This window comes from Thamnophis elegans, chromosome 6, assembly GCF_009769535.1.
Source record: "Thamnophis elegans isolate rThaEle1 chromosome 6, rThaEle1.pri, whole genome shotgun sequence".
NCBI lineage: Eukaryota > Metazoa > Chordata > Lepidosauria > Squamata > Colubridae > Thamnophis > Thamnophis elegans.
The window spans coordinates 39170096-39195818 of NC_045546.1; the positions used below are offsets into that span (position 1 = coordinate 39170096).

Sequence of the window (25723 nt, forward strand, 5' to 3'; positions counted from 1 at the left end):
AGAGAAGAACTAGCCCCTTCATGGATTACTGCCTTGTTGTGGCAAAGGGACTTGCGTAGCTCAATGAAGCTATGAACTATGCCATGTATGGCCACCCAAGACGGACAGGTCATAGCAGAGCGCATTGACAAAACATGATTCACTGGAGAAGGAAATGGCAACCCACTCCAGTATCTTTGCCATGAAAACTCCATGGACAGTACCAAAAGGCACGTCCTGGAGGAATGTTGTTCATGGGGTCGCGATGGGTCAGACATGATTTCGCAACTAACAACAACAAAAAAAGAACACCAGGACAAATCTAAACGCCTGATAAAAGAAACTTTGGCCCAAAGTTTACATTACATAATCCAGACAAATTAGGAACCATTCCTGGCAATCAAAACAAGAAACCATTAAAGAAATAAAGGAGTTGGCTAGAAGAGTGGTACACGTTTTATAATATAAATTTCCAACCTGGACTTCTTGGCCACACCCCTGGGAGGTGCAAAATGGAATTTCAGGGAATGCAGCCAAAAGCCCCACAAGTCATCACTCAGCCAGCCACCAGCAATGATAGGTCGGTGTTCCGTAGGTAGTCGTCTTATTTAATCAATAGCATATGCGTATCTGATTTCCAGAGTACTGCTTTTAAAATCATAATGCACATAATCGTATATTATTTCCCTCATAAATTAATGAATTCATGACTTCCTTATGTATTTCACCTGCTGGGCCCTCTCAGCTTGCCCATCATCTGTCACACCTCTCTTAAATTCACTTGGCCAATCCCATGCTTAGCCCTGCTTTATCCAGCCAATCAAATGCCTCCCTAGAAGCCAGACTCCCCCCCCCAATATATAATTGAAGGAACTGAGGACCGAAGGATTGAAGAAAAGACAGGAGGCAACTTTTATCTCAAGCACATTCCAGTCTCTCTCTCGCCTGAATCAAGAGATGTAACTCTTTTGTGTGTGTTCATTTCACCATATTCTGGTAGCCCAGTCTCTTCATTCACTCATACTAATGAGGTGTACGTTTATTGGTAGTGAAATAGACCAACTATACAGTCTCATTCACTTCCAGAAGTTACTCATATATAAATTGTGGCATTGGTTGAGTGCACTGTGAGGGTTTATGAATTTCATCACTCAAGCAGCACATTTACACAAGCCCACTTGTGTAAATAATAATTATTAATATTGTTGTGATATAGGTTGACTTGATGTATCACGTCTATCACACATTGATATATGTGCAATAGGAGTTCATCTCATGAGTATCACAACTTGCCTAATAAGTTGTGTCGCATCACTGATCTGTTGGGGCATTAGAATTAAAGGGATTTTCCCAAACATTGATTTGCTTAACTGACATTTTCACTTGTATGAATGATCTGAGTGTTTCTCTTCAAAGAAAAAGGATAAAGATGTTGAAGGCTTGGGAAAAATTGAATGCCTCCAAAGAAAAGTTATATATTTCAAGGATCGAAGGAGACAATCTCTCAAATTTTCCTTCTCTTGACAAGATGGTTGATGAGGCTGGATTCATAATTCCTACTGTGTGTGATGTGATTGTGGCTCATTTAGAAATATTGTCAGAATTATTTGATAGGTATTTTACTACTGGAAATCTGAAGATTTCAGAAGAATGGATTAAGAATCCACAGTCCTACAATTTGGAGAAAATGTCAGATGACGAAGAGCTGAAGTAAAATCATATTGATTTGTGGACAAATCAAGCTTGTGGAATGTAATTTGAAAGCAAGACTTTGGAAGAATTTTTATGTGCAATGCTGGATAAGTTCCCAAGTCTTGGTGGAAAAGCACTCCATGTCATCACATTTGCAACAATATACCTGTGTGAATCTAAATTCAATTCTTTGTCAAACAAGAAAAAAAAATCTATGAATTGCTTGAATCCATAGGCACACCTGCAGATCGCAGACCCATAAAAAAGATAATTTTTTTGACAAAAGCATGAATGAAAGGCAGAAGCAAAGATGCCATTGAATTTTATGTTAATTGCTTTTACCTTTTATAATTTTTACTGAATAAATTAGAATTTAATTATTCAATTTGTTCACCTGAAGTATTGTATGTGATTCAACTTTTTGTTCAAAAATTAGACTTCATCTTCAAATGTAATATTTTTGTAGGGGATATGAACATAGAAATTTAACTGACAGTCAAGGAATAACAGTATCATGATAAATCAGAGGTGCTGCATTGTTCCAAGTATGAAGATAAAGTTGACAAAGAATTATGTTAAAGAAGAAGAAGCTCAACTTGAAAACCTAGCACAATCACTGACACCAAATGTCTTTGGACTTCTTAAAAATATGATAACATGGTTTATGTAATAGCAATAGCACTTAGACTTATATACCGCTTCACAGTTCTTTACAGCCCTCTCTAAGTGGTTTACAGAGTTAGCATATTGCCCCCAACAATCTGGGTCCTCATTTTACCAACCACAGAAGGATGGAAGACTGAGTAAACCTTGAGCCTGGTGAGATTCAAACTGCCAAACTGTTGGCAGCTGGTGATAAGCAGAAGTAGCCTGCAGTACTTCACTCTAACTTCAATCTAACTTCACTCTAACCCCTGCACCACCTCGGTTCTTGAGATCAAGGAATTTTCTAACACCATTCACAGCAAAGTTCAATGAGTTTAAACAAAAGAAGCAAAGCTTCCCATTACAATGTTCCTGAAAAGACAACTTCTACATTAAACCTCCTTATTCCCCCCCAACCCTATAAAACAGAAATCTCAGCATCAGCCAACCATTTCTTGTCCACTCATTGAGGCTCCATTACTGAGGAATAATGAATTCCGTGGTGAATACCCTGATGCATGCCTTGTTCTTAATTAAAGTATGTAATATCATTTTGATACAGTGTTTTTATAAATATGGCTCAAAATGTTACTCATTATTCTAAATCACACTTAAGACATTTAAAACAGATTTAACTATCTTTTGGTTAATTCTAAATAGCTGCTCAAGTGTTTAAATCTAGAGATATTTGGACAAGAGTACACATTTTCAGAGAATTTAAAGTTTTGCATGAAATGTTCACACATAACCTCCACAAATATGGAGAGTTAATTGCACTAGCTAGTAGATAGAAAATGTTATATATGCAAATGTTCCCTGTTACCAGCTCTCTGATTGGCTGGTCATTTGACAGTTGCTTTGGCTCGAGTATAAATACCCTGACAGTTGCAGGGACGTTTTGAATCGCTGTCATCTCGCAATAAACATCTTACTCTCTGATTCCATGGCTCCTGCTTCTTTCCCTCACAACATATTTAAAACTGGCGACGAGGATGGGATCGCGATTCCGCAGAGCCTGGAAAACAACGCGAAAATCAGACACATAAGTCACAACGGAGAACTAATGGCCAGCATGCACTCAGCAGCAGCAGTAGCCACCGTGAAGCCTTCCATCTACGCCAACTTGAAGGATGAGCCACGCCAACTCCAAGGACGAGCCAAAGACCGCAAAGGCCAACCTCGGCTGGAACTGCCTGCCTGTCTGCAGCCGCTGCTGCCATCCATCTCCTCACGGCTTTCTATCTGCATAATACAAACTGTCTGCATCTGCTGCTGCCTGGAGCCTCCGCTGCTCCACCTGCATTACAAAGCTGCCTACCTCCCAAGGCCACCTGCCTTACAAAGCTGCCTGCCTCCCAGCTCCACCTTCTGCAAGGTTTACACGCTGACTCCACTGCTGACCAACAACCGGGAGAAGCGAGGCCTGGCGCTGGACGGGAAGCTGAAGCACGAGGACACCAACCTGCCTCCAAAAACCAAAGTTACCAACAGGCTTGGACTTTCTTTGCACACAAAGCAAATAACTGGGGGGGAAGGAGTGTTATATATGCAAATGTTAGAGGAGTGTTGAGTATGCAAATAACTGGGGGGAAGGAGTGTTATATATGCAAATGTTCCCTGTTACCAGCTCTCTGATTGGCTGGTCATTTGACAGTTGCTTTGGGCTCGAGTATAAATACCCTGACAGTTGCAGGGACGTTTTGAATCGCTTGTCATCTTCAAATAAACATCTTACTCTCTGATTCCATGGCTCCTGCGTCTTTCCCTCACACTCACACATATGTAACAGAAAACACTTCTTGTGTGCTGCACAGACTAGCAATTTAATATTTGCCAGCTCTTGTTTCAATGCTGCATTTTTTAAAAGAACACTTAAACTTATTTTTCATGTAGAAAGCTGAACAACCATATGAGCAGATATTGTAGACATGTAAAGTACTTCAGAAGAAATCAATAATAGCACCAGTGTACCTGAAACACTGAGGTGGAGGGAGGGAGGGAGGGAGGGAGGGAGGGCGAGCAGATTCAGAGATGATAGGAATTACATCATAAAGATGAAAGGCAGCGGAACAGACTTCTTCCACAGTAGAGGAGCATAGCTATTTAAGTTTCAAAGTAAATTTGAACGAGATTTAAGAACTAATGGCAGTAAAACTGTCCCAACATATGGGTACCTTTCATGAAATGCCATAAAAGATTAAATTGTAGCCATTTGTTTTTGCAACTGCAACACCGACCAGCCTTTTGTAACTTTTAGAAGTAGACTATTGTAAAGAGATTTATAGATTATAGAAAGGCACATCAAAATTAGCACCCTATTTTGCTCAAAGAGGTAACTGAGTTTCATCTTTGTTGCTGAAACCAGAAAAGAGCCATGAAATCATCTCAAGATATTTGTTAATGTTGCACTATAAAAATTACTTGATTAAAACTTTTATATGTCTCAAAGTTTGTTTATGAGAGACTGCCTGTAAATTCCTCGAAGACCAAATTTTGCCTTCCATTAGATTGAAACTAAAGCAGGTAAATATTACTTCTCCTGGAAAAGGAGGGCATTAGAGTGGAAGAAGACATAAGTTGTATGAAAACTTAGATCTGTAAAAAATGCAAAAATATTAACTAAGAGAAATCATGCAGAATAGTTATTGTATCCATTTCAAAAGTAACATAAAAAGTACCAACTCCGTTAGAATATCCAAGTATTTCCAGTTTTCCCATATGACATTGACAAGCTGCCTAAAGGTGTAACATGAATGTTTGTTTTTTCCTCTTTTCCTAAATATATAATGAACTATTGGCCATTTATAAGCAGAATTATCATCATATTTTAACATGCAACATTGTTCTCATTTCTGTATGATTAAATAGACTATTTACACACAGTTCATATATAATCTCTTTCTCTCTGTATGCACATGCATTGGTCTTAGCCTAGGCATCAAAGGCCACATATGAGTTTTCTGGGTCAATTTTCTTCAAGTGATTCCAGTTTGAAATTCTGTTAAGCTTTGGATAAATTGTAATTTCCTCAATTCTTCCGAATATCAGCATAGACCACAGATTCTGATTTGTTGATTCTATCACTGTAACGCCCTCCAGAGTGATCTAATTGTGCATAAATTACTGGTCCCTGAAATCAGAAAAAATAAACATGGTATAAACGTTTAATTATACTATCAGTGGCTAGTGAAAACTCAAGCTCACATGCAGATGAAAACAAGGAATTTTATTTCCTCTTTTTGAAATCCAGTCTTAGAAATCATACTAATTATGTAGATTATTCCTGTAACCATTGATCTGTTGGCATAAACGAATATAAAATTCACAGCAAATGGCTTATTGTTCTCTGTCTTTCATGCTTTGGGGAGATAAGATCTTTTGTAGTTTATGTGGCAACATAGTCAAACACAGTGCAGAGAATAATCATTTCTTCAAAAGTATATCAAATAATCACAGCCCTGCTAAATCAGCTTATTCACAAGATTCCACTTTTCAACACACTTACCATCACAGATTACATGTATTTTTATAGGTGGCATTTATAATTCAAGAAAAGGAAGTATATGGAAAACCAACGGAGCAAGTTGCTAAAAAATAATTCCTAGGCATTTACATTTTACAACTCTGTGAATCTTTCTTGACAATATTCGGAGTACAAAATTATATTCATTACAATAACTTTCAGAATAAGTCTCCTCAACCTTTAAGTGATAGCTTAATTACAAGTATTAGCGTTATTGAATAGGACTTAACAATTCCAGTTCTTTAGGATACAAATCAAAGAGTTTCGTTTAATGGATTGACAGTGCAGATAAGGAAGCATTTTATAAGAAGAAAAAAAATTGGGAAGAATGAATATGGTATATGTTAACTGCAAAGAAGTGTGGGGGAAAGAAGAAGATTTTATTTTCCCCATAATGTAACTGTCATTTTAAAAAGAAGTTGTTTCTTTTATGTGCAAGTTTTATTATTTAACATGTTTTTTCTAGGTACTACAAATACTGTAGGGGATTCATGTAACTATTTTCTAGCAAGGAGAGTTGATCAGGGGAACTAAATAGTCTCCTGCAGAAATTTCCAACTGTAATCAGCTATATAAATAGTAATTTGCTGCAAAAAGTAGTAATCTGCAATCATTTTATGTCAATTATTTGAATTTCATTTGAATAAACTATTTGAATTTATGTCAATCCTTGGAAAGGACAATCACATTTCAATCACTTTAAAATACTCATATATCTTAGGCTAGGTAACTAATAAATATTGCGAGATAAATCTCAGGAGAAAAGCATACATATGGAGAAGTATGCCAGGATAATTGCATTTCAGGAAAAAAAGGAAACATACATGTCGCCTAAAAAGTTTCAAGTAGAAAGCTATACTGGTCAGATATATTTGCTTCTCAACAGAAATTATGGGGAAAATATTTTAGCATATAGAAGCACTATCTGGAAAGTGCTATATAACTGAGATATTGTCTTCTAATTTATCCATTTCACATTTAGGAACCCAGATAACCAACCAGATCAGTATTAGACCTAGAAAGCAGAGAACATGATTAATTATCACATTTAAAATGATCAAGCATTCTACAGATGAACAAAGGAAAAGGAAAATGAGTACTATATACCAGTTGAACATGCACAATTGTGAGAAATTATGGTTCAGACAACTTTATTGATAAGGACAAAAGGGCAAACCTGATGAATCTAGCTGAAGATGGAATGAATCTAATGAAGGCTGTTTTCAGACATGCTGTCTGAAATCAAACCTGGGCAACAAGTTTCTGCTTTCAGAACAAGCAATGTTAATCAACTTTAAGACTAAATATTTAGGAAGTAAATAGGATACCAGGAGACTGTGGATAAGTAATGCACAAGCTGTTACTTTGAAGGTCCAGTATTAAGCTGGTGAAGTTTCCCCCCCCCCTGTCTTCTTCAGTATATATACTGAATATTTATTTTAAACCCCTCCTTATTCTAACAACAGCCATACAAGTTCCTATAGAAAGTTACATTCTGGTGCCCACAAAGATGACTGCCTGAAAATAAAGTATTATAAAATAACTGTATTCCAATTCTAAATTTGATGTGTTTTAATTCATTGCCAGAACTTCTGGTAGCATTTTAAGTATAGAAAAACAGATAGAAATCAAGGGATAAATGCTACATATTCAAATATACTTCTAAGGGTTCCAAAAGAAAGCACTTCTGATTCTAAATTTCCAAAACAAATCAATGGTGCCCTGATCCCGGGCACTCGAGTCTGTGCTGATATTAAGAAAAAATATTATTTCTATTTCTTTTGATTTAATTCATTACAGCTTCTTTGATGTCTCTATTAAAGGAACATAAAAATAGTCTGTAGAATAGGGATTCCATATGGGCTGCAAAAATCCAGTGAATATCAAGTTGGCAACAATTTAATAAATCATTAATTGTAGGTTGCCATACAGTCTGTCTGAGTAGATATAACAACTCTATTGTAAGATGCCTGGCTGAATGTATTTTTGTATTCATACAATGTTCTCAGACATGAGATGTGTTCAAATGCAAGCCACAACTGGGAAATAGACACAAAGCAACACACAGTTTGAACTATAGCAATAGCAATAGCAGTAGACTTATATACCGCTTCATAGGGCTTTCAGCCCTCTCTAAGCGGTTTACAGAGAGTCAGCATATTGCCCCCAACAATCTGGGTCCTCATTTTACCCACCTCGGAAGGATGGAAGGCTGAGTCAACCCTGAGCCGGTGGGATTTGAACCGCTGAACTGCTGATCTAGCAGTAGCCTGCAGTGCTGCATTTAACCACTGCGCCACCTTGGCTCATCCCGACTATGAATTATGTGAGGTATGTTTGAACAATATCTAATAGAGGTCAAACCTCTGTATTTTTAATTAAATTCCATAGCACAAATGTAAGCACTTTATCATAATCTTTGTCTAAATTGACATATGTACAATAGAGTACATTGTAGTAGTGGTATAACTACTAATTACTTATTTAGTGTAATAGTGGTACACTACTACATAAATACAACCTACCTTTACTTCTACCAATTCACTACTGTGGCACTGTAGGTTTTGCCTTGTCCAGTCGTGTCTGACTCTAGGGCAGTGGTTCTCAACCTTTCCAATGCCATGACTCTTTAATACAGTTCCTCATGTTGTGGTGACACCCAACTATAGAGGAACGGTGTCTCAGTTCCTAAGACCATCGAAAAATATGTGTTTTCTGATGGTCTTAGGTGACCCCTGTGAAAGGGTTGTTCGACCCCCCCAAAAGGGTCGTGACCCACAGGTTGAGAACCACTGCTCAAGGGGGTGGTGTCATCTCTTTTCTTAGCTGAGAGTCAGCATTGTCCAAAGATATTTCCATGGTCATGTGGCCAGCATGAGTATATGCCAAAGACATACAGAATGCTGTTACCTTCCCACCGAAGTGGTACCTGTGCTTTCAAACTGCTAAGTTGGCAGAAGCTGGGGCAAATAAGGGGAGTTCATCTTGTCACAGAGTGCTTGGGTTTCAAACTGCCAATCTTCTGGTAGACAAGCCCAGTGTCTTAACTGCTAGGCCACTGTGCCTCCTTTACTATTACAACTAAATTATAAAATTAAGACGAATAGCCTCCAAAACCAAGTCAACTTCATCCATTAGTATTGCCAGGCAGCAAAACAAACCAACATGTCATCAATACCATTATTCCTTTTAAGGAGCTCATAATCCAGGTCTATATTTAAGTACTGACTCATCTGGTATTCATAACTGACAAGAAATTCCACGTTGGTAAATGGTTGACACTATTTCTTTGGAACTCATCATACAAATACTACCATTTGTTTCCTTCCCCTACTATATTCTAGCAATTAACAAAATCTTGTCAGCTAATTTCTGGATTTACAGTCAAGACTACTAATAGTAATCTGCAACCACTGAAAATATCATGTGGAACTGTGTAAGTTAGTTAGAACATAAATTTACATTACAATATCAAACTATCAATAAGTAATAACTCCATGTATATAAATTTCTCATTTTTCCAAAAAACTTCATAAATGTTTGATGAGATTTTATTCCTTACTTAAGGATCTCAAATAATATCACAAAGTCTATGACTTTCTACTAAGATAGGTAACTTTGAACAGATTTGAAAAAGTAAACTGTTTCTGATCAATACAATTTCTATTATGTCTTTCCATCCAACAAAAATGATTCACTGTAGAAAAAAAGAGATTATTTATTTCCCCACTTCAAGTCAGTCTTACTACCTTCTGCTCTATACCTGATTCCAAAGTCCCTAGATCTCTTTCCAAGTTACACTCTTAAACAGTAGTGTTGACCCAACACTAATGGCGAAGATTAAGAATAATAATGCCTACAATACTATATATATCTAAAAAAATTAAATACTTAATATTCTCAAAGGCATATAATCACAGCTGAAAGAAATTAAGACACTACTATGGAACAGCTATTTACACAATCCTCTAGATTTTATGAATCAAATCTCTAGGCCATGAAGGTAGACTATATTTAGTAATTACAGAAACTCATCATTTATTAAGATTAATAGTCCTTCAGTAGTTTAGCATTGCCAAAGACAGCAAGTATATCACAACAACTGAATGAAAAACTGTTGCTGCACCATAGAGAATATTTTAACTTACTGCACCTGTGTATGGTTTGCCAATTGCACAGTGGCAGATAGGACAGCACTCCAGAGGGTTAAGGTCATTGCCCAGAGGATCATTGGTTGTTCTCTCCCCTCTTTGGAAGAGCTTTATAGCTCCTGCTGCCTTAAGAAATTTCAAAACATTCTTAAAAATCCATCTCATCCTGGGCACCATTTTTTTTTAATTATTACCATCTGGTAGATGGTACAGGATAATAAAAACAAGGATAAATAGGCTGGAAAACAGCTTCTATCCTAGGGTAGTAACTATACCGAATTCTACTGTATAGTGCAATATTAATGCAATATCAGGTTTTAAGTTCAATTGTGTAGAATGTGAAGGATGTCTTTTTGTTTTATTTTTTATAGTTATAATGTACACTGAAGATGGCATTTAATTTAGTTGTACGAGGTACAATGACAATAATCTAAAGTAAACTAAACCAATAAAAATAATAGCTAAAAGATAGCTACATTTCTCACCGTAGATTCCATTACAGCAGGAATTTTTCCACATATTTTCCATGTATGTGTTTCAGTGATGAATTATCCCTTCCTCCCCTTAACAAAAACACCGCCTTTCCAGTCACTAGGTAATCTCCGAGTCAGAGTATGATACCATTTACCTGATGAGATCGGATGGGCCCGCTGTTTACCAAAACCTCTGTGTCGGAGGGGGACTTCCGTGGAGCCTGCTTAACTGGAGACATCAAGCTCTCAGAGGTACTGCAGCTGATGAGGTGGCAAGCAGATTTTGCAGAATAACATTCAAGAAGCAAAGCCAAAACAAAACAAAACAAAAGCAAGTGATGGCAAGATGAGGTGGCAATAGGCCAAATAGAGTGACCTCAGTGAATGACAGACAACACATACATCCTTGCTTTATACTTGCTCAGATCAGTCATGACTACATTTTCGCCACTCAACTCCATTATGACTCTGTGTGGTATAAAATATATCACATTTAAACTAAACAATCCACACAATTAAAAATACAAAGGGACCTACTGGAGAAAACCACCATCATTTCACAAATTAAAACAACTAACAAGGGTCCTACCGCTCACTCTAGCCCTGGCCTTGGGAAAAGAGTTAGATTGTAAGAGCTCATCTAAATAATATCAGGGTAGGGAAAAAAGGATTTCATCTCTGAAGAAAAGATGCTACCCAAAGATAGACAATTTCCAGCATCTCCTGAATTGACCAACCTTAAAAAATGGAATCTAGACCTGCCAACTCTACCAGATAACATAGGGTTAACAGTAGTACATTATCTGGAAGTGACTTTTCTATATAAAATTTGCTGCTGGGAAATACCTAGCTTGGCTCTAAAAATATCAATATAAATTCCATTAACTCTTTTCCAAAATATCAGCATAAGATCTACAAATGTTTTGGTCAATAGCTGCTGATGGGAAGTATACCCAAAGTATCTATAGTTATCATATTGCGGAAATCTAATCTAGATTGGTTTTTTCCTAAATAACAAACATAGTGATGCTTAAAAAATTGTGAACCCTTTTGAATTTTCAATATTTCTGCATCAATATGATCTAAAACATTATTTTCTCCACACATATCCTAAAACTAGTTAAAGAGAACCCAATTAAGCAAATAGATTAAAAATGTCTTATTTTTTCTTTTTTCATTGAGGAAAATAATTTCAAGCTACTTATTTTATGGGAAAGGTATAGGAATCTTTCAGTAACCAGTGTATCTCCCTTGGAAGGCAATAATTGCAACTAAAAGTTTCTTGAAACTTTTAAGCAGTCTTGCACATCAGCTTGGAGGAATTTTAGTCCATTCCTCCATATATAAAAATTCGTACATAAGCAACTTTTCCACTGTTTCATTTCCAATTATGTAACTTCTCATTCCTTGCATCAGCTGCCCACTTTAGGTTCTTCCTCAGCATTTCTATAAAATTAAGGTCAAAACTTTGACCTGGTCATTCTAAACATTAACTTTGTCCTGTTTAAACATTCTTTGGTGGTATCACTTTGCATTTGGGTTATTGTCTTGCTGCGTGATCCACTTTCTCTGGAACTACAGTTCACAGATACCCTGACCTTTTCCTATAGAATTTGCTGGTACAATTCAAAATTCATAGTTCCATCAATGATGGCAAGCTGTCCTAGTTTAGAGGCAGCAAAACAAGCTCAAACCATGATACTGCTGCTACCATGTTTCCTAGATGGGGTAAAGTTGTTTTCTAGATTGCAGCATTTGCCTTCATTCAAGCCAAAACATTCTATTCCTCATCCATCCACACTATATTCTTGCAGTAGCTGCCCACCTTATTCATGTGGTCTTTTGCAAACTGTACATGAGCAGCAATGTTCTTTTGGGGAAGTACTGACTTTCTTATTATTTATTTATCTATTTAGCTATCTATCTATCTATCTATCTATCTATCTATCTATCTATCTATCTATCTATCTATCTATCTATTTATACATTTTATTTACCGCCCATCTTGTATCCATGGCTCTTTATTTCTTCTTGCAATCTTGCCATTGTTCAATAATCTACTGATAGTGGTCTCACAAACGGTTCCACCACAAAAGCGCGTAGGACAAAATCGCACTCGACAAAAGCGCGCTGTGACGTCATCACAGCGCGACGAAAAAGTTCGAAAAATGTAAAAATAAAGCGAAAACCTTACCCTAAGCCCCCCAAACCTAACCCTAAACCTAACCCTAACCCTAACCCTTAACCTAACCCTAAACCTAAACCTAAACCTAACCGTTAAAGTAACGAAAAACGTAACGCTAACCCTTAACCTAACCCTAACGCTAACGCTCTAAAGCTAACCCTAACCCTTAACCTAACCCTAACCCTAACCCTAAACCTAACCCTTACCTTTATGTGAATCGGCTTGCTTTAATTTAATTTTTATTAATTTTTATTTGAATTTTTCGATCTTTTTCATCACGCTGTGATGACGTCAAAGGCGCGATTTTGTCGATCGCGCTTTTGTCGTCCGGGCTTTTGACGGGTCACGCTCACAAACACTGACATTTGCTAATTTAAGAAAGCCTTACATTCCTTATATATTACCCTGGACTCCTTTGAGCCCCCTCAGAGCATAACACACCTTGTTCTTGGTGTAATCTTGATTTGTTGACTATTCCTAGGGAGGGTAACAATGGTGTTCAATTGTTTCCGTTTGCATACAATCTACCCGACAGTAAACTGATGGAATCAAAGCTCTTTGAAAACAGATTTGTAACCTTTTCCACTTTGGTGAGCATCAGCAACTGTTTTGTTGGAGGTCCACAGAAACCTCCTTGTTCAAGCAAAGGGACACTTCTACATGCCTGTGTTGGGAAGCTTAGATTTTGATTGTGATTATCCAGAATTCTATTCTTTAAATAAGGACAGGCCCCTACACATGTACCTCTGATTATCATCCCATTTATTGAAATATCTAATTTTCCCTTCAAATGAACATCCTAGAAATTCAGCAACTTTTGCCACACATAAATATGAAGCTTTGAGTCATTTTCCTCAATGAATAAATGAACAAGTATGTTTTTGACTCATTTGTTTAATTGAGTTCTCTTTATTTAGTTTTAGGACGTGTGGAAAACAAAATCATGTTTTAGGTCATATTGAGACCAAATATTGATAATTTTAAAAGATTCAAAAATTTTAAGCATCACTTAAAAGCATATGCAAGTGTGACAATGAAAAGATGACAATGCTATTATTAAGCAGAAAGCAGCTCTCCACTAATCAATTTTGTTATCGAACATAAATACTGAACATTCAAAAGGCAGATATGAGATATAAAGCAATATAAGAAACACATTACTGAGAAAACATACGTAAGAGCTAGCCAATGGACATTCATATTGAGACTCAACCCCAGCACATAACGGTCAAAGGACAAATAAGCATCTTGAATCTATTCTAAGAGAATGTGCAACTCTGCACTGAACCAGTTAATAATACTGAATTCACAGTTTGTGCATAAAATATTTTCAGGTGCATATTTTTTTTTAATGACAGCAGTCTTTTTTTTCCCTCATAGTATAGTCCAAATATTCAATTCATGCATGCTCTGAATTAGCTGCTTCTGAAGGTACATAGCCTTGTTGCCAAAACTGAAGAAATGAGACAACAAAATGCAAACAACAGATGAGATATGCTGCCCCTTCACCAACAGTCCACAAAACAGAAATTCAGCATAAGTGTTGGAAGTATGTTAGCAGGATAGTAAGCAAGGGAGGCAGAAATGTATACACATATGGACATGAAGTACCAAAGAACTACTGGCATGATTAGTTACCATGATATATAGTGGGACTGGAAGAGATGACCCAGCCCTGTTACATTCCCAGTCTTGCATCTATATCAGGATCTCTGTAAGGAAAGGAAGATAAAAAGCAGGATCCAATCCCAGCATACCAAAGCAGTAATAGGGTGGGGGGGATCAAAGAAAAATAGACATTGTGATACTGCCATGCAAGAAATTACCACCTGTCTCAATCAGTTACAGCTCTAGTGTTAGTTTATTTAGAAATTAAATATCATATTATATGTGTGTATGTGCGCACGCACATAAATTCTTATTTGTCATTACTAGAATAGACATCCCACCACTTAGTAACCATCAGAAATACAGTATAGTCAATGAAATCAATGTTAATGTTTGTTGCATGGAGGCAACCACAAAAGAGCAATAATTTTATACAAAGATAGTCCCAAACCTTCAGAAATAATACACTTGATGAAAAATTATTATTCATATTAAGATATGGCATCCTGGGTGCAGATCAGTATTCAAGTGTTACACAAACAGTACATGCACAAGGGAAATTAAGCTTTCCACACTGAGCCAGAGCTTATACAGCCAATTCACTGCACTCATTCAACCTTACCACTGACATCTACTGCAGCACTTTCTAAATTCTGCAGCTGAAAAGAAGGTTACAAAAAAGATGCCAATTACGTACACCCAGTACAAATTGATTTTTCAGCACTACATGAATAATATTTACTGGATCTACAAAAGCAAGAAGTCAGGCCATGAAATGATTGATCCTGAAAGAATTGTTATGTGCAATATTTTGTGTACCAGGGCTGCATTTCTGTTGGAATTAAGTGATAAAGCAAAGTAAATGTCACCACCAGTTCAAAGAAGCCCATCAACCAATTGTTCATGGCAAATAATCCACATTGAAGATATTGTCTAATAGAAGTTCCTTAAAGCCAAATTACAGGAGGCATCATGAGTGCAACAGGAACAAAAAGAAGTCATGCATATGGTAAAGCCAGTGAAAATAAGAAAAGGGCAGTTTTCCCAAAGCCAAGATTGGAAAGCTATGGAAAGCGGACTGTTGTAAAAGGAATTGGCAGCCATACCCCCAATTTTAAGAGAAAAAAGTTGTGCCATCCAGAATGTAACCTGCTAGTGACACAACCTCCTTTATTCTGACAGTTGCAAGGGGGCAGTTTTAGGCTACTTTCCAAGGATACTAAACTTAATGGACCTATGCTCACAAAGAGGAGCAACATACAAATATATGTATACCATGAAGTTGATAATTTATGAGCCCAGAAGGATGTGGTTTCTAGCTGTCCCAGTAATTTAATCCAAAATATAAATGCACAAATTCATGGTTCAAACTGTTCATATTCCATCCCCTCCACCCTTGCATATCTAAAGAAACAAGTATAGTACCTTACCCAGAATAATGCTTTTTGGAATTCTTCTTTCTGATCATAACACACACAATAAGTATGATGACGAAAACTAAAACTAGAATGCCAACACCGGTTGCCCCTAACACAAGGGTAAGAGGAAATACATACAAGTTACCTGAGGAGAGAAAAAAATACTTTCATTTCAGTTATTATATCTTGTTAAAACTGATCACACATTATTCCATTCAAATTTTTAATTGAATTGTGGATACATCTATATTATCAGTATGCTTTTTAAAAATACTTTTTACTTATTAAACATGAAGTGAAAACCATTGATATGTTATACAGGATGCCTCCTACCTTTATGTTTTAAAAAAACCCCACAACTAACAACCAACTCAGATTCAGTTTGTAATCAACTAATACTTTTCACAAGCATTATTACCATATGTCCCCAACTGTATTACTGCGCATTTGATTTTTTTTAAAAAATAACTTTATATTTGTCTCTTTTAATATTTAATTCTCTTAGCATATTTATCTCACACATTGTGGTAATTTTGAATTTTATTTTTGGATTATTTTAAAATATCCTACTTTATTTTCTAATTCCTGCAATTTAATAAGCATTCTCTCCATCTCTTCCTCCAAGCCATAAATAAAAAGCTTGAATTGTACAGGGCCCAAGACTATGTAGTAATTTACTCCAACTGGTATTTATTCCACTGTGAGGAAGAACCATTGATAGTGTTCTCCAAGTATGATTTTCAACTACATATATGCTTAACTGTAATGACATCCGTACACTAACTTGCTCATCAGAATGCCATAAAGTACTTTGTAAAAGGTTTTACTAAAATAAAATTATGTTTTATTGTAGCATTTTTGTAATTTACTGAAAAGGTTATGAATCCGACAAATCTTATTTCAGATTAATTATTCCTTAATCTGGAATAAGATCAATTTAGTAAACTTTCTTAACAAATTCATGTTACCATTCATGTGGCCTTCAGACCAATCTTATACCACCTAGAAAACAATCTCTTTAGGTGTGATGACTCCCCCAGATGCTTCCCCAGATACCTCTTTGGATGCTAATTCAGAGGAGGATGAGCTCGTCCCGGGCATGTCAGGAGGGGTGGAAAACAAGGACTGCAAGCCAGCAGTGGAGGGGCTGAGCACAGGGGAGGAACCAGACAAGCAGCTGGCTTAGCTAGAGGCAGGAGTGGCACAACTGCAGCTGGGAAGCCCAGAAGCTTTGCGTGGAGAGGACACACAGCTGCAGCTGGTCGATGGAGGTGAAGATGACCTGCTTTCTCCTCTAGATCCGAGACCATGTAGGGCTGAGAGGAGGTAGGCACAAAGACCAGCCAGGCTACTTGTGAGGAGGCAGCCTCGTCCCTCGTTATGGGCTGCACCAGGAAACAGTTTAGTTCAGCAAGGGGAGTGAAACTATGCTGGGAATGTGTTCATTTCCTTGTTGTGTGTTGTTGCCTTGAACTTTGGATCGTGCCTCTTCAACTATGGAATTGCCTTTGCCTTGTGGCCTTGCCTTTGCCATATGGACTTACCTTTGCCTGGTGTGTACTTGCCTTTGCCTTCTGGACTTCCCTTGCCCTGTGTACTTGACTTTGCCTTGGGGACTTGCCTTCACCTAGTGGACTAGTGCTGGCTTTTTTTTTTAGTAGTCTGCTGAACTCATTGGGAGTGAGCTGATGCTGGAACACAGAATTGCTGGGGAATACTAATACAGGCATGGAAACCTTTATAAAGACTCTTAACACTGTGAGGTGTGTATGTGTATGTGAGGGTTCACCGACAAATGCACGGTAAACAAAAGCGTGCCAATGAAACCACGGCAATAAAACCGCGAGTTCGAAATGGCGCCGACGAATGAGCGCAGAAGCGCGCCGACAACAGCGCTCCGACAGAAGCGCGCTCTAAACCTAACCCTAACCCTAACCTTAACCCTTACCCTCACCCTAACTCTTACCTTAACCCTAATCGCGCTTCTGTCGGCGCTCTTTTGTCGGTGCTCCTTTGTGGGCGCACTGTTAATGTCACGGTTTTATCGCCGCGGTTTTGACGCTGCGCTATTGTCAGGCGTGCATTTGTCGGGTTACAGTATGTGAGCGGGACAGCACATTAGGAACCTGCTCTAGACTTTTCCTATTTTTAAAATGTCAGAATGACTTTTCTATGTTCTCTAGATTATTTCTCTCCCCAATTCCCATTTTAAGGTACTTTATTTTTCCAGCAGCTAGCACCTTGCCCATTATCCAGAATTTCTGAAGAATACTTATAAGGTTTGGCCATCAGAAGATATTCCTTCAATACTCCAAGTGCAATTCATCTGATCTTGGGAAGTTATAGAGATTTCTTATCATTCATAAGCTCAATCCTATCTTTTTTCATTTTCTGAGTTTATTAAAATTCACTTTTAAAAGTCCAAGATATATTGAATAGGCTTATCATTGCATTACCATGTGTCTTACTTATCAATTTATGTCATGTTAAGGATGCCTGATCCTTTTTTGCCTTCTTTCACTGTCTGAAATAAATGTAAATGCTACCACAGCATCACATTGTTGTCTTTTAAAACTGCTAAAAATGCCATGTTACTTTTTGTTTCTGAAACTTATTTACACAGAAACGTATTTTAATATTGCTCCATAATGGAATTCTTTTTTCAAAAGTGCTTGCAATCTTGGCTGATGGTGGAAACGGCAACCCAACTTAAATGGAAGACTGGAAGCATAACTTTTGAAGGGAGGGCTTAGTGGACTTTTATCAGAAAATGGTATATTTTATATTTTGTTATTTACTAGCTCTTTAAATGGACAATATAAGTGTCTCACGTTTGCAGGAAAACAATTAGTTCATGTAATAGAATGTTTAGACTTACTCCTTAGGAATGAAAATTTCAAAGTGACAATTTGCCCCTTGCTAGCTAACCTGAGTTTGGCAGATAGTTAGATATACCAGGAAATAATTTTAGGTATACCAGAGAACAACATGAAGCAATAAGAACCTCAGAGTTGAAAATGTAAATCTTTTCTATGAATATGTTTTTTGCTATATAAGATTAACTATACTTTAGGATTCTCCACATAAAGAATCTCTCACACCATCCAGTGACTCTTCTTTTAGATAAAGCAATATTTAGATCCGTGCTTCCCATGGCTTTTTCTTCATTACACAAACTGCTTATCAGAAAGTCTTATCACACTTTGAGGACTGAACATAAACCCCTGCAATCAGTGGTCACTGAATGAATACTCACAACTCGGGGACTACTTATATTATGAAAACAGTATCACTTAATGATATTTACATCATTTTAACAAATTACCTGTATTTTTCGGAGTATAAGACGCTCTGGAGTATAAGATGCACCTCAGTTTTTGGGGAGGAAAATAAGAAAAAAAATCTGCCTCTGCCTACCAGCATCCATCCAAATTATCAGGCTAGTGTCCTTAGCAAACAGCCTGGTCAGCATCAGAACATTAGCCTGATTCAGGACAAGCAGCTGATTGGCGGGTGGATCAGCCTCCCAGAATACTCCCAATCAGCTGTTCCCAGAGGTGAACTTTAGCAAGTTTACTGATTGTGAGCATGTGCACGTAAGCACTCACTACTCTCGCACACGCCTCGTTGGGGCAGATACACAGCTTCAAAAATGCAGCTGATCATTGCAGGGTACATTGCAGTACAACATTCAAAGCATGGAACCAGTCCGACAAAGCAGTAGCTGTTCCGGGTTGCCATTTTGGCTTCTGCGACTTGCTTTTTCACCCTCCGTTTGAGAGGCTCAGTTTGCAGCCTCCAGAAGCTCCGTTTGAAAGGACGTGCAGAGGCCGAAGGGTTAGGCTACATTCTATGTATAAGACACACCCAAAATTTCACCCTCTTTTAGAAGGAGGGAAAGTGTGTCTTATATTCCAAAAAATATGGTACCATTGGTAATTTCATTGATTGTCTTAATAGGAATACTTTAGGGAAATTCATATTTTAGGCAATATTTAACTCAATGTAAATGTGTTGGGCAATAGGTTTATATGCCATTACTCAAAGAATTTTTTTTACCGATTTTGGATAATTTACCTAGATTTGGGAAGCACTGATTAGAACCTCTGAAGTTTGTTGATTTTTCTTGGTAAAGTTATATATAGCTTTATTTATGCCCAAAAGATCCAAATAGCAAAGTACAAACATAATCTAAAATTTAGCATTAAATAAAACAATTTAACAAATAAAATGATTTATAAGTATTACATCAAACAAATTCAATCTTATTGATATGTTACTAAAGACCTTGTCTTTAGTTAGACAAGGTTAAAAACTTAGCTGTTGCTACTCTAATCTTAGGATTTTCTAGGTGAAATTTTAACATGTTCAGACACACTTTTTAAAATGCACCAGATAAATATTCTGGAAAAAAAACTCTTCAAATATCACAATACTATTACAGGACAAAATCTTTGAGAAATTGAATCTTTGCTGGCAACAAATTTAATCTAACTTTTGAAAAGACCATTTTGTACTTTTTAAAATTTAAATTATTAAGCTATGTTGGGAGCTGAAAGTTTTTGTAATTTATTCCAAAAATCACAGATGAATACAGAATTTTGGCTTTTGCCATTAACTCATTTTAAGTTATTCCATGACCTTTAATACAATAAAATGCTGGCGAAATTTCTTCTCCACTGTTCAGAATAAAATAATGGAATAAAATCCAGAATGGCAAACAAGTACTTGCTTCAGCGCATTGTTACATAAAGCAATTTTAGAGAAAGAATGCAATTTATGCAGAGCTTCTCCATCACTCATTAATTAATTTTTCATTCCATCCAATTATTACTATACCTTTCTCCATAACCCTGACTTTGATTTTTCCTGGTGTAACAACTATATCTGGAGGGTTTTTAACATCACAGATATAGGTTCCATTGTCTTGAAATTGCATGTTTGCTATAGTGATTGATGCATCTTTCTTGTTAAGGTCTCCAGCCCAGTTGCTTCTGTCATCAAATTGTGTACTCTTTCCAGGATATGCTTGTCCATTGGAATAATAGAAGAACTATAATCAAAAATACAAACATTATGCTGTATTAAAAACTTGTTTTCCAACTATTGTCTTAACAAATCTTAACAAACAATACAATACATAAATTTCAAACCAGTGCAAGAGTGACAAAGATAATATTCTACTTGAGAGCCTGTAAAGCTGGTTTTAAAACAAGTTGAAGAGAAACATTTAACATATAATATCACAAGAGTTTTTAAAGTTTTAAACTAATTTCAGGAGCTCAGGTATATTGCTCTACCCAACTTTCCTCAATTCTGTTTTTTTTTTCTCAAAATAATGTACTGATAATATTATTAATACTATTACTATTACATGATTTCATTCTGGTGTCAGTTTATTATTTTTCCAATCATGTCAAGATAAAAAGATATCCAACCAAGCATGTGACGTGGGTTAAAACATTTCCTCATCTAAGCAAGGTTCTGGTGACAACCAATTTTGGTGCAAAATACAATTAATATCTTCTCCAGCATTTCAAGGGAAAGAACGTTGGTCCTTACCTGAATGTTTCTTTTTGGTAGACGAGAGGGAGGGGCAACTCCTGGGATATTCTCACAGTCTGATTGGTCCAAAAGGCTGAGGGAAATCTTTTTAACCTCCTTCTTTCCCTGTGACTCCCAGTTCCTTGAAGTCGCATGACCAGAGCAAACTACCAAGAAAACAGACAACAGCAAGAGAATACCACCCCCCTGCCCCTCCCCTCGACTGACTATCACCTACGTCTAACTAGGGGGGATGTCACCCCTCCATCTCATCTACCGACAAGAAACGTTCAGATAAGGACCAACGTTCTTTTTCCAGTAGATTCAAGGGAGGGGCAACTTCTGGGACATACCCAAGCTCAGTCCCTGAAGGGGAAACTAAGATTTGGGGGAGGGGCGTAGTATCCTACGCCCAAAGGACGCCTCGGCCGATGCAAAGGCATCCCAGCCAGTAGTGGCAGAGTCGGGGACGACCAAGTAGCCACCCGACAAATGTCTTCGAAAGGACTCCTTGTGGCCCACGCTGCTGTAGAAGCAGCACACTGTGTGGAGTGGACCATGATCCCCGAATGGGGGACGGCCTGAGGACTCGCAGGCCATAGAGATGCCCTGTCATAACCACTTGCAAATGGTGGCAGAGGAAACCAGGCTGAAATGAAATAAAGAGGGCCTCAGGCCTACGGAAGGAAGACGTGCGTCGGAGATAAATGCGCAAATCACGACGAATGTCCAGCCGGTGCCAAAGGTGCTCCTTCTCATGGGAGGGAGCTGGACAGAAATTGGGAAGGATGAACTCCTGCGCCTGGTAGAAGGGCAAATTGACCTTAGGGAGAAAGGTAGGGTCCAATCGTAGGACCACTCTATCTTAGTGAAATTGACAGAAGTCATCCTTAGATGACAAAACCCCCAACTCGGAAAGGTGCCTGGCAGAAGTCATGGCTACAAGGAATGCCACCTTGAGGGATAGGAATCTAAGGTGGACAGTGCACAAGGGCTCAAAGGGAGTCCTCATCAAGGCCCTAAGAACAAGGGGCAGGCCCCAAGTTGGGAACCTATGGACGGGAGGGGGACATAAATTAGTGGCTTTCCTCAGAAATCTCTTGACCAGGGAATGGTGGGCTAGAGACGAATAATCGTCCCCTGGCAGAACTGAGGGCAGGGCGGCTACCTGATGCCACAAAGTGTTGTGAGAGACCCCCATCCAGAGCTTTTTGCAGGAAGTCCAGAATTTGAGCGACCAAAGCCTCAGTTAGACAAATCCTGAGTGGGCTGTACCACTTAACAAGTGCTGCCCATGTGGAATTATATATCCGTGTGGTGGAGGGGTGTCTAGACACCTCAATGGTCACTATAACTTGGGAGCACAAGTTGGCACTTCTCAGGAGGTTCCGCTCAAGCACCAGGCGGTCAGGTGGAGTCACTGGGGCTCTGGGTGAATCAAGACCCCCTGGCGCAGGGAGAGCTCCTCCCAAGGAATCCTCCATGGGGGAGAGACGGAGAGCTGGACGAGGTCCACAAACCAAGGCCGTTTGGGCCAATAAGGTGCTATCAGAATGATGTCCGCCCTCTCTACCACTATCTTCCTCAGTGTCCCCAGTATCAGAGGGAGCGGGGGGAAATGCATACAATAGGTCCGGAGGCCATCTGCTCCAGAGAGCGTTTGTTCCTTCTGCGGCCAGGGTCAGGAATCGAGAGAAGAATCTTGGGAGCTGGGCATTTGTTGGAGTCACAAACAAGTCCACCAACGGGTTGCCGAACCTCTGGCAAATCTTCTGGAAGAGTTCAGATAAAATCTGCCACTCCCCGTGGTCCACAGTCACGCAGCTCAACCAATCAGTCTGGTGGTTGGCCGTGCCCGAGATGTGCTCCACCACCACTGACGCAAGATGTCTCTCTCCCCAGGAGCCGAGTTTCAATGCCTCCAGCCAAAGGGCTCTGGAATGAGTCCCCCCTTGACAGTTTATGTGGGCCTTTGTGGCCACATTGTCTGTCAATAGAAGGACATGATGGCCCTCTATCAAACTCTTGAGCAGTTGGAGGGCCAGCCGGGCAGCCTTCAATTCTAGCCAGTTTATATTGTGGCGAAGGTCCGACCGGATCCAACAGCCCTGCGCCATCTTGGAGTCCATGAGGGCCCTCCAACCAAACAGGCTCGTGTCTGTAGTGATGGTCACTCGATCCGGCTCCCCGAACTCCAATCCGCATTGAAGAGCTGGGGACAGCCACCAACGCAGGGATAGGCACACGTCTGCTGGTAGATAGATGAGTCGCGGACAGTTGCTCATATGTTTCCGCTGGAACAGGATGAAGGCCCACTGCAGGGTCCGGGAATGAAGCCGTGCCCAGGGGACAATCCCTATGCATGACACCATCTTGCCCAATAGGCGGGCCAAGGTCAGGATGGAAACTGACCGCTTTGTGCTCACCTGCCTTGCCAAGGCTTGAAGACTGATGAGCCGCTCTGAGGATAGTCAAACCGTTCCCTCCATGGAGTCTATCACCACCCCCAGCCCCAGGTATAAGATCTTCGTAGAGGGCGAGAGATGACTTTTGGGAAGTTGACAGAAAACCCCAGGGCCTATAGAGTCCGAATGGTGAGTTTGAGGTCGTGGACAGCCCAGGCCTGAGAGTGGGCTTGCACGAGCACGTCGTTGAGATAGCATTGTAGTCTCACCGGGACAGAGCAGAGATAAGCCACCAATGCCACTAGGACCTTCGTGAATGTGCGTGGGGCTGAAGCTAACCTGAAGGGGAGGGCCTTGTATTGAAAATGGAGCCAGTTTTGGGGAAAATGCAGGAACCTGCGATGGGCAGGGAAGATGGGGTGTGGAGGTAGGCTTCTGTCAAGTCCACTAATATTAGGTAATCCCCCTGCCTGATTCCCTGAAGAATGGACCTGAGGGATGACATCTTGAAGTGCCTGTATACCAGATAACGACTGAGGTGCTTGAGGTCCAGTATCGCCCTCCAGCCCCCCCCCCCCAAGGTCTTTGGAAAGACGAATAGGTTGGAGTAGTGATCCAACCCTCATTCCATCCGCGGAACTGGCTCTACCGCCTGGATGTCCAGCAGATGTTGTATGGCTAGGGACATCAGACGACAGCGTTCTGGGTCCCAGGATGGTGGAAAGGTTCTGAAGAAGGTCAGGGTCATGGAGAGGAATTCTAGATTGAGGCCGTTCCTGACCATGGTCTTTACCCAGGCGTCTGATGTCACTCGGTCCCACTGATCCGCGAAACCCCACATTGGAGTCATTTCTCTTTGCAGAAGGGGCGGCCCTCCCTCCATGAAAGGGCCGCTCCCTCCACGAAAGGGCCTCCTGGACTGACCCCAGTACCTACCCCTGTCCTGGTAGTAGGGCCTCTAGAACTGCCTATTGGATCTATGAGGGATGTATCTCTGGTGCTGATTCTCTTGTTCAGGGGCCCTGAATTACTGTCTACAAAATGAGGACGGACAGTTCTTGGTATTGGTAGGCAAGACTTTCTTTTTGTCTTTGTTCTCTATGAGAATTGGATCTAAGGATTCACCAAAGAGATTAGTCCCAGTGTAAGGGGCAGCTGGCAGGCTCCACTTGGACTTGTTATCCATTTGCCAATTATGTAACCATAACAACTGCCTGGAAGTCACCGAGGTAGCTAGACCTCAGGATGAGTACTTCACAGCATCAAGGGTGGCAGCCACCGAAAACTGCATGACAGCAATTATCTTTGTGATATCTTGGTGAAGTCGCTCATCCTGAAGAGAAATGCAGTCTTGCAACTGGCGGAGCCACATGACTGCTGATCGGGTTGAAATAAGAGGTAGCTGTAGTGGACTTTATGGCCCATGCCGAGGCATTGAAATTCTTACATAATGTAAGCTCCGCCCGCTTGTCCTCTGGCTTCAATTTATCAGCCACATCCCATGACACTTTGGATGAGGCGTTGGCTAGGGTGGCTACTGGGGTGTCTACATTAGGCAACTGAAGCACCTGGGAGAAGGCCTGCTCCATGTTGTTGAAGCGGCGGTCGTTGCTCCCTGGGTTAGGAAAGATGGAAGGGCGAGCCCACTGATTCTTTTCCACCTCCAGAAAAAGGGGAGGAGCAGGGACCTCCTCCTTGATGGTCACTGTATTGGAGAACATGACCAAATTAGGGTCTCTGGGTAGAGGAATGGCAGGGTCACCTGTACCGACCTTAATGGTCTTCCTAGCTTTGTTTAACAAGGTTTTAAACATTGGATGAGTAAAGAGATTTGGGAAGGCCGGGAATCCGGGAGGACAATCTCTTCATCCTCTGAAAATCCCATGTCCTGATAGGTGTCATCCCCTAACACTGAGCCTTCACTGACTACTGAGGGTGAAGGAGGCCTAGACGTCTGATGTCTAAAGTCTGAGGAGCTCCTAGCCTGATGAGAAACCTGGGACCTAGGCTCCCTAGAAGAATGACTTTCCCTTAAGGAAACTGCAGAAACAATTCCCCTGGAAATGGCTAAGGAAATAAGTCTCTTGATGCTCTCAGGGA

The 25723-nt window shown here is 39.6% G+C and overlaps 1 protein-coding gene across 1 annotated transcript in view; it reads right to left on the minus strand.

Annotated features, from left to right (window-relative positions):
• Positions 1-4123: 4123 nt before the first annotated feature.
• The window catches only part of MPZL1 (myelin protein zero like 1), a 33240-nt gene continuing 11640 nt past the window's right edge, over positions 4124-25723 (minus strand). The window contains 4 exon segments of the mRNA XM_032219789.1: positions 4124-5446; positions 10619-10724; positions 15687-15819; positions 20514-20727. Of these exon segments, the coding sequence (XP_032075680.1) occupies positions 5345-5446; positions 10619-10724; positions 15687-15819; positions 20514-20727 (555 nt within the window). The 3' untranslated portion in view covers positions 4124-5344.